General features: G+C 64.0%; 1 protein-coding gene across 13 annotated transcripts; it reads left to right on the top strand.

The window, feature by feature from the left end:
* The first annotated feature begins 346 nt into the window (after window positions 1–346).
* Window positions 347–14936, top strand: Tead3 (TEA domain transcription factor 3). 13 transcript variants are annotated; one of them, XM_087184404.1, is made up of 14 exons: window positions 4706–5672; window positions 7493–7744; window positions 9023–9087; window positions 10370–10432; window positions 10618–10680; window positions 11119–11130; window positions 12410–12547; window positions 12621–12670; window positions 12779–12840; window positions 13088–13407; window positions 13489–13662; window positions 13741–13842; window positions 13948–14100; window positions 14174–14936. In XM_087184404.1, the coding sequence occupies exons 1-14, from the start codon at window positions 5321–5323 to the stop codon at window positions 14285–14287; spliced, it is 1920 nt and encodes a 639-aa protein (XP_087040530.1). In that variant the 5' UTR covers window positions 4706–5320; the 3' UTR covers window positions 14288–14936. The 13 variants fall into 13 exon arrangements, with proteins under 13 accessions (XP_087040535.1, XP_087040537.1, XP_087040538.1 ...); XM_087184403.1 differs by having other exon boundaries at window positions 4708–5672; window positions 13741–13881; XM_087184406.1 differs by having other exon boundaries at window positions 4710–5672; window positions 13274–13407; window positions 13741–13881.
* Window positions 14937–16171: the final 1235 nt, after the last annotated feature.

Here is a 16171-nt window from a genome sequence, read left to right as displayed (position 1 = left end):
CGTGAGCCCCGCGGAGAGAGGCCGGAGCGGCCCGGGTCCCCGGGTCTCGGGCGGCAGCGCGCGCGCCGGCGGGGGGCGGTCCCTCGAGGCCCCGCCTCGGACAGACCCCGCCCCCGACCCGGCCCCCGGCCCCCACCCCTCTCCCGGGCTCTCAACACAAACTTTCCGTCTCGCTCCCTCCTCCGCGCTCGGGCTCCCGCTCCGCCTGGCTCATTCCGCGCATTCCCGGCGGCCCCCTCCCCACGACCTCCCTTCCCGGCCCCTCCGGCTCCCTCCGGCCGCGCGGAGCAGCCGGGCCGGAGCGTCCCCCCGAGCTCGGACCAGGTAAGCCCGGCGGCCGCCAGGAGGAGGCCCCGCCGCGGGAGAGGCGGTGGTTGGTTGGCTCGGGATCGCGGGGACACTCGAGGGGGGCAGGGTCCCGAGCCATTGTCCAGCCCCGAACCGGAGCCCCAGATCTGGGTGCCGGGAAGTTCAGCGGAGGGGGAGAAACCTCTCCGGGAAGCCCCGCCCACCCCGGGCGCCGGGACGCGTCGGGCGGGCGGCGGGAGCCGCGGCCGCGTTCCCTGCGCGCCGCCAGCCGCTGCAGCCTGGGCCCCGCCGCGAGCCGGGACTCGCCTCTGGGTCGCCCGGTCCCCGGCCCCGCCGCCCTTTGGACTCCGGAGCCCGAAGGCCGGCTCCGCGCAGGCCTCGGCCCTGCCTCCCGCGCGCTGCGGCTCCGCCGGCCGCTTGTGGACGGCGTCGGGGCGCGGAGCTGCTCCCCACCGAGTGCCCGAGCCCCTCCAGCCCGGCACCTTGTCGGCGGGGTCCGAGAGGGCGCTGGACTGGGGTCCTTGGCCTCGCCTCGGGGGTCTGAGAGCGGCTGGGCACCACCCCTTCCCGCGCCGTCCCAGTCCTGTCTGTGTGCCCTTTACTCCTGCTTGCGGAGGGAGGGCCGGGCGCTGGCCTGGGTCTGTTTTCCAGCCCATCCTGGCCCTGAGGCGGTGTCATCGAGACCCCTCTCTGTCACCTTTCCTGGGAGGGCCCCTGTCCGGGCTCGAGACGCCTCAGGCGAGGGGGAATGAGGCCTTGGGGGAAACTTGCCTCCCTATCTTCCCTCTGGGTAGGGGCAGAACCAGGTCAGGCCTGGACTTGTAGCCCTCTGAGGATGCGGGTGAGGCTGGACACAGCTCAGAGGGGCCGGTGCCCGTGTGGCCCTGTGTATCAGGTCTCCCGGGGCCTGGTTCTGTGTGCATTTGTCCCACCCGGGTGCTGGGGGCTCGGACAGCCTGCGGCCAGAGGGAAACCAGAGCTCCCAGAAGGGTGGGCAGCGGAGGATTAGGCTCCCTCCGGAGCCCTTCCCACGGGGTCCCCCACAGAAGACCTCCGTAGTCTTAGGGCCCTGGGCGCGGGGTGGGGCTGTCCTCCAGGATGCGCTGTGGTGATGGGGACTGAGGAGCCCTGGGTGCCACTCCTCAGAGAGGACCGGGGAGCCAGAGGGAGTCAGCCTCTGGGTATCTCCCGCCCCCCACAGAGGGCGGGTAATTAACGCTCATTAGCACGCTGGGACCGGGAATGGCTAACAGGAGAGAGTCCTTGTCAAGTGAGGGGCCTCAGGGCTTCGCTTTCCTGCTCAGCATAAACGTTTCTCAGGTGCAGGTGCTTTTTCCCCACGCCTTCCCGGGGCCCGGGTCTGCCTTCTCCTGGTACAGAACCTGAACCCTGGCGGGGGGTGGGGTGGGGCTGGAAAGACGCAAGGCCAAAAGGGGTGTTGAGGAGTCGCCACACCAGGTGAGCACGAGGGACAAGGGGCAGGGGGACGTGCTCTTGGAAGGAGGTGGTGGTGGTGACCAAGGGCACGATGGGATGGGAGCCACTTGGTGGCCACCCATCTCCCCCCACGCCCAGAGCCCCTGGGCACCGGTAGAGCGCAGTGTGGAAGCGGGCGGTCCTGCCCACCTCCTTGCTCAGGTCTGTTGAGGTTCGGGGGAGAATGTCCAAGCGGCAGGGAGCTAGGAGCCACAGGGAGCCCTGGCCCTGGGAGGTCCCAGGCTCTGGTCCCCACACACCAGGTGGCCTTGAGGATCCCGGTCTCCACAGACCTCTGGGCAGCCCTGGGGCCCAGCAGCAGCCTCTCTGATTAGACCTGGAGGTCAGCAGGTCACATTTGGCCCTGTCCCCCCTGTGTGCCCGCAGAAGGCCCTGTGAAGGAGGGGAGAGGGAACCACCTGTCCCCTTGAAGGACCCGCGTAGTCCGAGAGAGCTCATTCCCTTGCCGGTCCCCAAAGCCTCACCCTCCGGGTTTCCTAGACTGCTGATTGTTTCCTGCACCCCATGCCAGGCCCAGAGGACAGGAAGTGATGGAGGGAATCAGCGTGCCACAGTGTGTGACCGTGGGTGATGAAACTGGATGTGTGTGAGAGGCTGGAGCGGGACCGTGTGGGTGGATGGCGTGGGAGAGGAGCCCTGGTGTGTGTGACCGCACGCGAGGCTGGACGTGGGCGTGAGAGAAGCTGTCTGTGACTGTGAGGTCCGGTGTGTGAGCCTGATAGGGTGAGTTCAGAAGAGGGCCGGCCATGTGTCTTCCGTGTGTCCTTCTGGGTGTGTTTGTGAGGGACTGCCTGGTGGCATTCCATGTGAGGGCATCACACTGGCCGGGTGCCTGCGGACGACACTGCTTTGTGCGAGGGACCCTGTGATTGTGTGACACTGCCCGTATCAGAGGCAGAACGAGTGACATCGTGCAACGCATGGTGCTGTGGTGACAACTCCTGATGTGTGTGTGAAACCGTTTGTGCGGTGGCCTCAAGACTGACTCTGTGTGACACCAGGTGTGAGTGAAACCACAGGACTGTGACAGTGTGACACGCATCAGGGCATGGTGGGCAGGCTGAGCACCCGTGGTGAGGAGCTGTGAGTGCTGTGTGCAGGAGACACGGACCCCGAGAAGGCCTCCCCTAGTTGTGCAGCTGTGTGTGCAAGAAGGGAGCCGTGGGTGTGACAGGCTGGCTGTGTGGGTGGTCACTGCATCAGCACGGGTGGGTGGCATCCACAGGGGCTGTGCCAGGCAGGGCGTGGGACACTGCCACACGTGGCAGGCCTGGGGCCCCGCGCGGGGCATCTGTGTGGATGATCACAAACAACGATAGTGTGAAAAACAGAATGTGCTCAGCTGCACACAGAAAAGTGGTTTGAGTGGCAAATTTTATGTATATCTTACCACAATACAATTAAGAAAAAAACACCAACCAGAAGAAGCCAGGAAAGAGGTGCGGGGTGGTGGCTGTGGCCTTGTGTGGCACAGGGCCGGCCACAGGAGCAGCATAGAGGAAGTGTGTTCATGTGGGGTTTTGTTGTTTTTTGGGTTTTTTTTGGTACCGGGGATCAAACTCGGGACCTTGCGCTTATGAGGCAGGCGGTGGAACCACTGAGCTAAATCCCCGGCCCCAGGAAGTGTGTTCATAGAGGACACTGTGACCCTTTTGGTGGGCAGAGTGGCCGGAGGGGCTGGTGGCAGCGCAGTGGGTGACCAGGGGACCTGGAGGGGGCCTGAGATGGCGCCCATCAACATGCTAAGTAAGAACCGGGGCCCTAGCCTGGCCCCCGCTGGGGACGTGGGAGCCCCTCCCTGGCAGTGGGATGAGAGGCCCAGAGGACCAGACCCTCAGGAGAGGGCCTGACCCCTTCCCTTGCTGCTCTGGGAGGGGCAGCAGCGGGTAAGACTTGGGGAAGAGAGCCTGGGGGGGCAGTCCCGCCCCCCCACAGCTCCCGAGAAAGCCCTCACCCCAGTGGTGCTGAGGGGTGACTCTCTTCCCAAATTGGAAGCACGTGAATGAGCCCAGCGGGATGCGCCCTCTCACCCCCATGGGCTCTGCAAATTGCTTCCTCCTGTGGAAATCTTCATCCTCCTCCCCAGCCTGGCAGGGTGTGGCCCCTTGGCAGGGTCCCCTGGGGTCCTTGGGCTGGAGGTGGGGGAGACAGACACCATCCCCACCCCCTCTCCGAGCCCAGAATGGGCCGACCGGCCGGCCGCTTCCAGGGTAGGAGCCTCTGGCAGCTGGAGAACAGCTGGCGGGTGGCAGGCAGCGGGAGGGAGGCTGGGGGGTGGGGAGGCTGCAGGCCTCCTCTTTCCCCATCCTTCACCCCATGGCTCGGTGCCCAGGGCAGGCCCGGGATGCCCAGGGGACTGTGGGGTTCTCTGTCTTCCTGCCACCTTGAGCAGTACCGCCTCAAAGCCGGAGCACCTGGGCCAGGGTCCCTGCAGGGGTGGGTGGTAGCTGCCTGCAGGGCCTGATAAGGCCCCAGTTCAGCCTTGGCTCCCCATGGGGCTGCAGAGGTGCCGCCTGCCAGGTCACCTTGTCCCATCTATGTCCCCCACTGTGGCAGCTGCTCAGGGGAACCCCACACTTCAGGTTGGTGCCCCATCCCCCTCAAAAGGGAGCTCTGGGGCTGGGTGGTCTGGAGTCTGGGGCCTCTGGGGTCTGGGGGGCCAGGACCTCTGTAGCAGCCCCCAACTCTGGCCTCCATTCCTGGAGCCATCTGGCCAGTTCTGCCAGCAGACCCGGGGGGGGGCAGCGAGGCACCCCGTATCTCCCCAGAGCTCGGCCTGCTCTCCCAGCCTTCCGAGACCCTGACCCTGCCACCACTCAGTGGTACTTCTGACCCCAGAAGGCTGAGGCCTGGGAGCCAGGCTTAGGTGTGCCGGCCGGCCGAGGTGGGACAGGTGAGTGGCAGGCGCCCTGTGCGGCTCCCTCACACCCGGCCCTCCTGGCGGCTCTCTGTCCTCATCCACGTGTCTCCTACTTCTGCTCCTGCCATTCCACTGCCTGTCTCGCCAGCATCCCCTCTGTCCCTTTACCCCTCTGCTGCCTGTGTTGGGGCTCTGCCTCTTTGCTGGTCTCACCCCCCTCCCCTTTGCTGTCTGTCTGTCTGTCTGTCTCCCTCCCTGCCTGCTGTCTGTCCTCACAGCACCTTCTCCATGGCTCCTTCTGTGTCTTGTGGATGGATCGCCGCTGAGTTTGTCTCTCCCGCCTGGGATCCTGTCTGTCTGCTCCCTCTCCCGCCACCCTGTCCCCTCCTGTCTGTCTCAGCCTCTGTCCCTCAGCCCTTCTCTGAGGCTTAGCTCAGGGAGGGGGGCGACAGCCACCAGCGCCATCCAGGTTTCTCACGGGGCCGCTCCCCTCTGTCGTCCTGCCTGGCTCAGGGTTTGGGGGCTGGAGGTTGGGGCGTGGTGCTGTCCCCTCCCCAGGGTGGCAACTGGGAGAGCAGCCGAGCCGCCCCTCCTGAGTCCCGGTGGCCCCCGCAGCTGTGATCGCCACGTGTGAGCCAGGCTTGCAGGGGACGAATGCAGGCCTGCGCTGCCGCTGCCGGGAGGGCTGCGTTTGGGGGGTACCACCTATGGGTCTTGGTGTGGGCCCCCCTGTGCCCAAGGGAGCCCCGGAAAGCCGGTGGTGCGGGTGCCCGGGAGGCAGGGTCCCCACTGGACGACCTCGTGCGCCGGCCCCGCCCCTCCCCCCGACTGCCCTGTCCCGAGGCCGCCCCGCCCCCCAGTCTATCCCGCTCCCGGCACCGCTCTGTTCGCCATATTTGGCCACAGCGCTCCGGCGGGGGGCGGGGCGGGGCTGACATCACCCGGGAGGGGGGGCCGGCCTGTGGAGGGGCTCGGAGGACCTGGGGAGACGAACATTGCTTTAGAGGTCGGGCTGCTGGGGGGCCCCGGTGCTCCGCCCCGTGCTCTGAGGGAGGCTGGGAAAGCAGAGGGTTGAGGGCTGCGTGGGGTGCAGCTCCGGGGAGCCCCTCGTTCTTTCCCTCTGACAGCCCGGTGTGGGGCCAGGCTGAAGCCTGCTGGAAGCCCAGCCATCCCCACTGCTTCCACAGGGCTGCCCCCCAGTGACCCCCATTTCTGCTCCAAGCATGTGCTTGGGGATGGGGTCTGGCCTCTCCGACCCTGGGCATGCAGGTGTCACAGGAAGGGGTGGAAAGCAGTTTGGGTCCTTGAAGTTGCTTCAGCCACTTGGGCTGAGGGAGTCCCCCTGGGCTGAACCCCACGGAGCAGACTCAGGACGTTGTCCCAGCTGAGCCTCCTTTCTCAGCCCAAGTGGTGGGGTTTTCAGCTCCCTCCCTTTGGCCTCCTTGGTCAAGAGACAAGCCAGAGACCTGGGTTCAGAATCAGCTCTAGCACTACGTGCTGTGTGTCCTTGGACAAGTTGTTTGATCCCTGTTCCTTGATGTCCTCATCTATAAAGTAAAATTGGGCCGGGGATTTAGTTCAGTGGTGCCAGAGCCACCTGTCTCGAAAGCACAAGGTCCTGAGTTCAATCCCCAATACCAAAAAAACCCCACAACCTAATAATAGCATCCTTGGGTTTATTGTGAAGATCTTTCTCTCTGTTTCTTTCAAGACAGACTCGCTGTGGAGTTCAGGCTGGCCTTGAATTCATTATGTAGCCAAGGCTGGCTTCAAACTCCAGGCAATCCTCCTGCCTCAGCCTCCTCAGTGCTGAGATTACAGGTGCATGTGATCACGCTTGGCTATGGAGGATTAAATGAATGAATGGGTGAAACCCCACAACCTTCCTGGAATTTGGCAGTATTGTTAGTCGCAGCACTGCCTAACTCTGTACCTGACCCCAGGACCCTGAGGGCCTCACCACCCTGCTCCATTACTGACCCCCTCGGGGCTCCCCAACCAGAGGCTCCTGCTGAGAAGTCCCCCCATCAGAACACCTGGGACTCAGGTCTTCTCTGGCTTCTCTCGGGGTCCCCACCTGTCCACCCAGCCTCCTGTGTTTCCTGCTGCTCATGGCAAAGCCCTGGGCTCCAGGCCTCAGGTGCACTCAGGCCTTCGGGCCTGGGCTGGCCTGCCGGGGGCGTCGCTGGGTGTGGTCTACGCTGCCGGGCCAGCCTGGCAGAGCAGGGTACTCAGTTTACAGAGCCGGCCCTGTGCTGTGTGGGCCACCCCAGGGAGACCAAGGGCGGTTTATGGGCTGCTGTGGGGCCGCTAAAGTTCGGGACAGGAGTGGGATGCCAGCCGCAACCCTTGGAGTTATCTGGAGGGAAGGCAAACCCATCCTGGGCCTGAAGGAGGGGTCCCTGGGTGGAGATCTGGGCCTCGCTGGTGGCTGAGCTGCGGAATCACTGGCCTAGACCTTGTCCTTCTCTGCTCATCTTGGTGATGCTGTCTGACCCTTAGGCCTCAGTTTCCCTCAACCGAGTGGGCATCGCCTTTGGCTTCCCTGCCCCCATCTGGTGAGGCCCAGATGGACCAGGTGCTGCCCAACGCGTGCCATGTACACGCACGGTCTGGGCGTCCTCACTGCTGCTCTTGCGCTCTGCAGCTCTGGTCTGCGTGTTGGAGCGGTCGCTGTGGCTGGGATGGCGTAGTGAGCTCGGTTGAGTTCTCACCCCCACCCCAGGCCCTTAACTCGTCTTGCGGCAGGGTGACCCCAGCAGTGGGGATGAGGTCAGGCAGTGGTGGGTGGTGGGGACCCTGGCCTGACCCCTGCTCTGTCCCCAGGTTCAGGCTGCCCCGTGGGCTCAGGCCCGGAGCCCAGAGCAACCAGCACAATAGCGTCCAACAGCTGGAGCACCAGCGGCAGCCCCGGCGAGGCCCGGGAGGATGGGCCCGAGGGCCTGGACAAAGGGCTGGACAATGACGCGGAGGGCGTGTGGAGCCCGGACATCGAGCAGAGCTTCCAGGAGGCCCTGGCCATCTACCCGCCCTGCGGCCGCCGCAAGATCATCCTGTCGGACGAGGGCAAGATGTACGGTGCGTGAGGCAGGCAGGACGGAGCCCTCCCTCGGCCACCCCTCGCCCAACCAGTCGGGCCACGTGCTGGCCCAGGGCCAGCGGGGCGAGTCCGGGCGTGCGGGGCTGGCTCGGGCGCCTCACAAACAAGCTGGGCGGCCTGTACCTCTTGCTCGCCCCGCCTGCCCGGCCTGGGCCTGGAGGTTTCGGGGTGACTCAGTGGGCCCAGGAAACTGGGTCAGCTCGGTGCACTGCAGGCCAGGCCCCCAGAGGGTCTCTGCCCCTGCGGCAGGGGGAGGGATCCCTGGGGCTGAGGCCAGGGGTGCGGCCCCCTCCCGGGTGAGGCTGGGAGGTCACGCTGGGCCTGCGTCAGCAGCACTGGAGGGGCCTGGGGACCTGCCCTCCTGTCCCCAGGACCCTCCCCGGCAGGCTGTGACACTTTGCCCGCCCCCAGGAGGGACGCTCCCCTCCTGTCCAACATGGAGAGGGTGCCCCAGAGCTGCGTCTGGGCATAACTTGGCCTCTCTGGGCCTGCTTCATGCTAGCCTGTGGCCCGAGGCCAGGCTCTGGTGGCCATGGGGGACCGGTAGGGCCTGCCATGCCCGGGTGTCACCTGTCCTCAGCACCGCCCCCACCCCAGCTGCAGGCCGGAGCCCACTGGCCCCCTGCTGCCTCCCACACGGGGGCAGCCCCACTGGGTATTTTTAGACAGGGTGGGGAGGGGGTGGAGAGGGAGGGACAGTGGGGCCCAGCTCTGTCATTGCCAAGGAATTTGGAGAATGTGGCTGTTCTGGGGAGGCCGGGGGTGGGGGGGGCTTAAGGGTGCAGATGTACACCCGACCATGTGTCCCTAACCACCCCCGCAGGCCTGGTCCCCCAGAAGGGCCGTGTGGTGAGCGGGCTCCACTCCTGGGCGGGCTTGGGGGTGGCAGCCAGGGTCAGGGTGACACGCTCGGTGACACAGGCTGGGAGGGTAGGAGACAGTTGGAGGCCGCCGTGTGCCTCTCCGTCCCTCCCTCCTGTCCATCTGTCCTCCTTCACCAGCGAAGGGAAGGCGCTAGTCCAGATCTTGCACAGACCTGCATGGGCACCTGCTGGGCGTCCCCACCCCTTCCAGGTGCCCCAGGAAGGAAGCACTGCGGGGTCTGGGGGCGCCGTCTGGCTGCTGCCCTGTCTGCCCCTGTGTAGCACCCCCAGGCCCTGCAGGCAGTTGGGGAGCAGCTTGGGGAGCTGGGGAGGAGCACGCGGGGCCGGAGTCCTGGGCCTCTGCCGCTCCTCATGTTTTCTTACCTGATCTAGGTCGAAATGAGCTCATCGCCCGCTACATCAAACTGAGGACAGGGAAGACACGGACAAGAAAACAGGTAGGGAGCCAGTGCGTGTGCTTTTGCAGCCCTTGTGCCTTCCTCAGAGCTGCCACCGCCTCCCCAGGGGCCTTCGCAGCAGGGACCCACAGGGCTGCCTGGCCCCTGCCCTGAGTGACTGCTCATAGGAAGGGACGGACAGACAGGCAGAGTACAGAGGGGCGAAGCAGCTGAGATGGGCTGTGTGCAGGGCATTGCCAAGCAGACACGCATCTGACCCAGCTGCAGCATCTGGCTGTGTGACCTTAGACAAGTTGTATAACCTCTTGTTTCAGTTTCGTCATCTATAAGGCAGAGATAATATTTGAACCTACTACTTAAGATTGCTGCAAAGATCAAGTAAAGTAGGCGTGGTAGCACATGGCTGTGATCCCAGCACTCAGAAGGCTGAGGCAGGAGGATTGGCATGAGTTTGAGGCCAGCCTGGGCTGCATAGTGAGATCCTGTCTCAAACAAAACCCAATGAGCTTGTGAAGCCACATATGGAGAACATAGGGTAGAACCTGGGTCCTGGGCATCAGTATCTGGGCATGAAGTCATCAGTAGTGCTGCGGACAGGAGTCCCTGCCTGTGTCCTATGCAAACATGGGAGCCGTCAGCCTGTGATGAAAAAGAAAAAGAGAAACTGTCTTTGGGGTTAAACCCAGCTCACACAGGAAGCCCACAGCACAGCCATGGCCAATCCAGACATCAGGGCCCTTCCTGGTGCCAAAGGTCAGCTGTCAAGGTCAAAGTCAGAGGTCAGCTGTGCCTGATTGGTTTGGGATGCAGGGAGGAGGCTGCTGGGAAAGGCGGCTGCACAAAGCACCTACTGTGTGCTCGTGGGCACCAGTGTGTCCAAGGAGGGCCGTGTAGTATTGGAAGAGGCAGATGTGGGAACAGTGCACGCAGGACTAGGCCAGCTGGAGCCGCAGGGCCACAGTGCCAGTTAGAAAATGGTGTCTCCCTGAGGGCACCAGGGATGAGAAGTCACCCTTCCTCTGTACCAGGGCACATAGCCTGGGCAGCAGAGCTGGGCTGGATTGCAGCTCTCCCTTCTGGGCCAGGTGCCCTTGTGCAGGCAACGACTTACACAACTGCACCTGGTGGTTTTGGAAGCCACCTATACAAGGCCAAGAAGAGGACAGAAATGGTGCCAAGAGGGGGCTACCCCCAGGGGCCCCAGAGTCCCCATTTCCATTTGGTCCCGAGATGAGGGCTGGAATGCCCCTTGGCCCCGGCCGCCATGTGGCTGTGCCTCCTCACTGTTTTCTCCTCTCTGGTGGGGCGTGGGGACCCCTAGGTGTCCAGCCACATACAGGTTCTAGCCCGGAAGAAGGTGCGGGAGTACCAGGTTGGCATCAAGGTAGGTTGGGCGCCTGCCCGGGGCCTGTGGCTCCTCCCTGGGCGCCCCCGCTGCTCTCCGCACAGCTCAAGCCTCTGCTCCGCTGCTCTCCGGCCTGGGCGCCTCTTCTGGCGGGACCTCCGCTTTCCTCTCTGTCTGTTCTTCCTGTTCTTTCTCTCTCTCTGTCTCTCTCTCTCTCCCTCCAGGTCTCTAGCCACTTGCAGGTTCTAGCCAGGCGGAAATCTCGGGAGATTCAGTCCAAGCTGAAGGTAGGGGCGCCCTGTGCCCAGCCGGCCCTGCCCAGCACTCTGTGGGCCCAGGCCCAGGGGTTGCAGAGACGCAGTGTCAGCAGGAATCCCCAGGCGCGCCAGGCTTCCCGGCCCACAGTGGGGACACGAGGACTGTTTAGGATCCCAGAAGAGCCCCGCTTCGCTTTCCTTTGCCTCCTTGCTCCTGCTGCTTGCTGCTTGCATGGGGACATGGGGACAGGAGGAGGCACAAGGTGTCGCCTGCCAAGGCTGTAGAGGTGGCTGTGCCAGTCCTGGGCCATCCGCTCTGCGGCTGAGGATCCCAGTCGGCGTCCCTCCTGCCTGGGGCAGGTCCCTGCTGGCAGGCACCTCTGGGGCGAGTCCCAGGATGAGAGCGGGTGGCCGGGTTCCCCGTGCAGAGCCTGGGGATCTTCTAACCTCTCTCCTCTTCCCCCACAGGCCATGAACCTGGTAAGTATGCTGTCCCCTGGGAGGGGCTGGACGGGTGGCTGTGCATGTGGCTCCCAGTGGCAGAGCGGCTCAGCACGGGCCTGGATTCTGTCCACACACACCCACCCACCCACCTACCCACCTATCCCCCCCACCCCCAGGGTCTGAAAACAGCATTTGTTTTATTTGGGTTTTTTTTTTTTTTTTGGTACGGGGATCCAACTCTGGTCCTTATGCTTGCGCAGCAGGCAGCGAAACCACTGAGCTAAATCCCCAGCCCTAGATTTGGTTGTTCTGAGACAGGGTCTTGCTCTGTGGTTCAGGTTGGCCTTGAACTCACTATGTAGCCCAGGCTATTCCTGAACTTTCAGTGATCCTCCTGCCTCAGCCTCTCGAGTGCTAGGATTACAGGTGTGTGCCACCATGCCCGGCCGAAAACAGTGTTTGTGAACAGTGAGATACATGGATAGCACACGTTTGTGTAGATCCCGTCTGGGTGTTCCTCACACAGGGCTGATTCAGGAGTCTGCAGGGCGCCTAAATGCTTGTCTCCCATGTTCTCTCGAGCGCCACAGCCCACACTTAAACTGGGAGAACCAGAGGGGACAGAAGTCTGAGTCTCCCCACACACTGAGGGAAAAGGTGTTGGTGGGATCACGTGGCCTCTCTGGATCCAGCCAAGCTCTAAAAAAATACTTGAAAAATATTGTGTCTCAACTCAACACCAAGAGGTCATTTTTCCTGTCCTTACTCCCTGCACGGTCTAATATAAAAATGATGTCTGGTTGGTGACACACACTTCTAGTCCCAGCTACTGAGGAGGCTGAGGCAGGAGGGTTGCTTGAACCCAGCAGTTTGGGGCCAGCGTGGGCAGTACAGAGAGACCCCAGTCAAAAACATCCCAAACTCCCCTCTGTGTCCATGGCATCAGGTGTAAGTGATCTCACACAGTCTGAAGTACACAGAGGATGTGTATGGGGGTCTGTGTAAATGCACCATTTTAAACCACAAGGGAGCTGGGTGTGGTGGCACACACCTGTCATCCCAGCACTTGGGAAGCTGAGGCAGGAGGATCACCTTGAGTTTGAGGCCAGCATGGGCTACAGAATGAGACCGTCTCAAAAAAACAACAGAAAAATACAAGGGACAGGCACACCCTGGGTTCTGGTGGTCCCCATGGACGGGGTCTCAGGCAGAGTTGAGGACACGGCAGAGCTGGACTCAGAGGGGCCTGAGCTCACACAGCAGAGCTGGGGCGGAGTCCAGACCTGGCCGGGTCTCACTCACCCCGGGTCCCCAGGACCAGGTCTCCAAGGACAAAGCACTCCAGAGCATGGCGTCCATGTCCTCAGCGCAGATCGTGTCCGCCAGCGTCCTGCAGAACAAGTTCAGCCCGCCGTCGCCGCTGCCGCAGGCCGTCTTCTCCGCGTCCTCCAGGGTAGGGGCAGGGCCGGGCGGGGCGGCGGCAGCACGGGCGCGGGTCCTGAGGCCTGGCTTTGTCCCCTCCGCAGTTCTGGAGTAGCCCCCCCCTCCTGGGACAGCAGCCAGGACCCTCTCAGGAGTGAGTACCGGGCGCCCCGCGGGCCGGGCGGTCCCCGGCTCTGGGGCCACGCGGAGAGGCTGCGGGCGGCCGGGCCCTAACTGTGCGCGCCTATCCGTCCGTCCGCAGCATCAAGCCCTTTGCGCAGCCAGCCTACCCCGTGCAGCCGCCCCTGCCACCACCGCTCAGCAGTGAGTTTCCCTTGCCGGCCGGCCAGGCGGGCGGGCGGGCAGGGCGTGGGGGCGCAGGGTGTTGCTCCCAGAACTAGCGGGAAACAGCGCAGCTACGCGCACCCCACCGGGCCGCGGGATTCCCGTGTAGATGGAAAACTCCCCGTGAGACAGACACCGAAGTCTTAGCAGGGCCGTGCTCTCCCTAGGTGGTGGGATTCCGGATAATTGTCATTTTCCCTTTTGTGTTTGCTAACGCACATTAAAGGAACATTTGTCTTGCCGTGGACTACCTGGTCCACCCTGGGTGTGTGGGTTGTGCACTGCACAAGCGCACCAGGCAGGCGAGTCCGAGTCCAGCAGCTCAGAGGCGGCCCCACTGTCCGGTTGGCACGGAGGCTGGGGCGGGCTGGCCGCTCTGGGCGACCGTCCGCGTGGCTCCCTCGCCTCCCAGGTTACGAGCCCCTGGCCCCGCTCCCCCCGCCCGCTGCGCCCACGCCGGCCTGGCAGGACCGCACCATCGCCTCCTCCCGCCTGCGGCTCCTCGAGTACTCGGCCTTCATGGAGGTGCAGCGCGACCCCGACACGGTAGGGCGCCGGGACGCGGGCTGGCGCTGGGGCCCCGCAGCCGCACGGCTCTGCGTGCTGAGCCCCCCGCCCATCCCACAGTATAGCAAACACCTGTTCGTGCACATCGGCCAGACCAGCCCGGGCTTCTCCGACCCGCCGCTGGAGGCCGTGGACGTGCGGCAGATCTACGACAAGTTCCCGGAGAAGAAGGGCGGGCTGAAGGAGCTCTACGAGAAGGGGCCGCCCAACGCCTTCTTCCTGGTCAAGTTCTGGGTGAGCCCTGGGGCCAGGCCGGGCCGGGCTGCCCTGCGGAGGGCGGGCGGGCACGGCACCCACAGCCCTGTCCCCCAGGCCGACCTGAACAGCGCCGTCCAGGAGGGGCCCGGGGCCTTCTACGGGGTCAGCTCGCAGTACAGCTCCGCGGACAGCATGACCATCAGCGTGTCCACCAAGGTGTGCTCCTTCAGCAAGCAGGTGGTGGAGAAGGTGGAGGTGAGTGGCCGGGCCGGCGGGCGGGGGGCGGGCGCGGGCGCGGGCCTGACTCCCTGCCCCCGCCAGACCGAGTACGCCCGGCTGGAGAACGGCCGCTTCGTGTACCGCATCCACCGCTCGCCCATGTGCGAGTACATGATCAACTTCATCCACAAGCTCAAGCACCTGCCGGAGAAGTGCCTGATGAACAGCGTGCTGGAGAACTTCACCATCCTGCAGGTGCGGCCGGGCCAGGGGACAGCGGCGCCCGCCCCGCACCCGCGCTCCGCACTCACCACGCCCGCCCGCCCAGGTGGTCACGAACCGCGACTCCCAGGAGACCCTGCTGGTCATCGCCTTCGTCTTCGAGGTCTCCACCAGCGAGCACGGCGCCCAGCACCACGTCTACAAGCTGGTCAAGGACTAGGCGCCTGCCGAGGACACGGGACGCCTGCCGCGAGCTTGCCGGTGCCGCCGGGACCCAGGCCGAGGACGCGCCCGCCCCACCCCTGCCGCTGTTCTGCGCTTTAGCTGTGGGCCAGGGGGCTCGGCACTGCCCAGCCACCACCTGGCCCCTGGCTGGGGGAGTGCGGTGCGCAGGGGAAGCCGAGGCAGGCGGATCGCAGAGGACCAGAAGGGGCCGAGTGTGGGCCGGCGCAGGTCCGAGGGAGACGAGGCAGGGCCGCCGGGCCCAGGTTACACTACCTCCAGGTGCGGGCGCTGCGCGGGGGGCCTGCTCCACCCACCCGTGGCTCCCCTGGCTGCACCTCCCCACACCTCCTCCTGGGCCGGGCCGGGCACGGGGCCCTGCTGCAGTGCCTGCTCAGCGTCCCAGCCATGCTGGGCCCGGGCCCTGGGTTCCACGAAGTATTGCAGCCTCCCCGCCCGCTTCCTTGCTGCTGCCTCGGATCGGGCCACCGCCACGCCCCACCTAGGTTTTATATTGTCTGATACCTGTTTTTGTGTACTTCTAAAATCCGCAGTGATGGGTTATGTGGCTCTGAGCTGGGGCAGGGTCCCTCAAGACCTGACCCCTGCCCAACTAAGAAATTATTAAAGTTATTTGTTTTAAGTGACACCCTGTGTCAGACTGAATCCAAAGCTCCCTCCGGTGGCACACAGGGCCAGGAAGTTCCTGAAGACCCCCGCTGCCGCGTCCCCACCCCAGGCTGCCCCCAGGTGGGACCGGCAGTGAGCTGTGCGGGAGAAACCAGAACCTGTACTTCGGACTCCGCTTCCAGAGCCCTGCCTTCAGATCCCTGGCCAGCCGGGTGGCCTCCTGCCTTGAGCACCGCAGGAAGAGGGGCCAGGCTGTCGCACAGGAAGGGCCCCGTTAAGACTCCACTGAGAAACCTGTCAGGGCAGGGCCCAGGCCCACAGGAAGCTCTTCACTTTCAGCACTGCCTTTCCAGCCCGAAGACCAAGGACTCGGCACCACACAGCTGGAAGGCAGCGCCTGTCATCTCTCGGGGCCACCGCTGACCCTGCGGACCTCCAGGCTGCTCACTGCCACTCCTCTCTGTCGCCCACAGCTCAGCCGTGGCTAGCTCAGACCTTCTCCGTCCTCACCGGGGAAGGGACACAGCTGGGGTAGGCAGCTCGCATTACTGGACAGGACAAGGAAGCAGCAGGCTCTGACCACCATGCACGCACGCACGTGGTCCCCACCACACGGGCCTGCCTAAGCCATTCGGGAGTCTGTGCAGAAATCCCTCTCATGCTTCGCCAGCATGAAGCTTTGATGCCGACCGTAGTTAGCCTCGCACCTGTGAGGTCACGTGGTGGCTCACCTGGAGTCCAGCCAGGGGGCAGGCTGAGGCAGGACTGCTTGAGCCCGGGAGGCTGGGACCAGACCCTGGCTCCCCCAAACAACTCAGCGGACAAAGTCAGCCCTGTTTACCTAGGTCCAGCAAAAGCAAATCTGCACCAGGGGTTGGACCGACACCACACTGCCCACTACACTCCAAAGCCGTCGGAGCCGGGAAATTTCTACCCTGACAAGACAGCACGCATTGCTGCTTCCCACACAGCCCCTCCACTGGCCTGCATCTCCCCAGACACCGCTGTGCTCACTCCAGGGTTGGCACAACAGGGCCCCGGAAGCCCACACTTACAACCCTTGACGGACATGGGACACTCAATTCTCTCCGCAAATCTGGTCATAAACCGAAGTGGACGAAAACTAAATCGAAATCTCCAGTAAGGTTAACATTGAACCCAACCCCTCAATTTGATTCAGTTCTCATCCAGCTCAGTTTTGACCAGAATCACAGAAAGAATCGAGTTTGGGAACTGAGGCGCCACTGGAAGC

Source organism: Heterocephalus glaber, unplaced genomic scaffold (genome assembly GCF_053883595.1).
Source record: "Heterocephalus glaber isolate CG9 unplaced genomic scaffold, H.glaber_assembly_v1.0 deba00001497, whole genome shotgun sequence".
Classification (NCBI taxonomy): Eukaryota; Metazoa; Chordata; class Mammalia; order Rodentia; family Bathyergidae; genus Heterocephalus; species Heterocephalus glaber.
The sequence above is the reverse complement of the archived record's forward strand: the minus strand, read 5'-3'. Positions and strand labels throughout refer to the sequence as shown.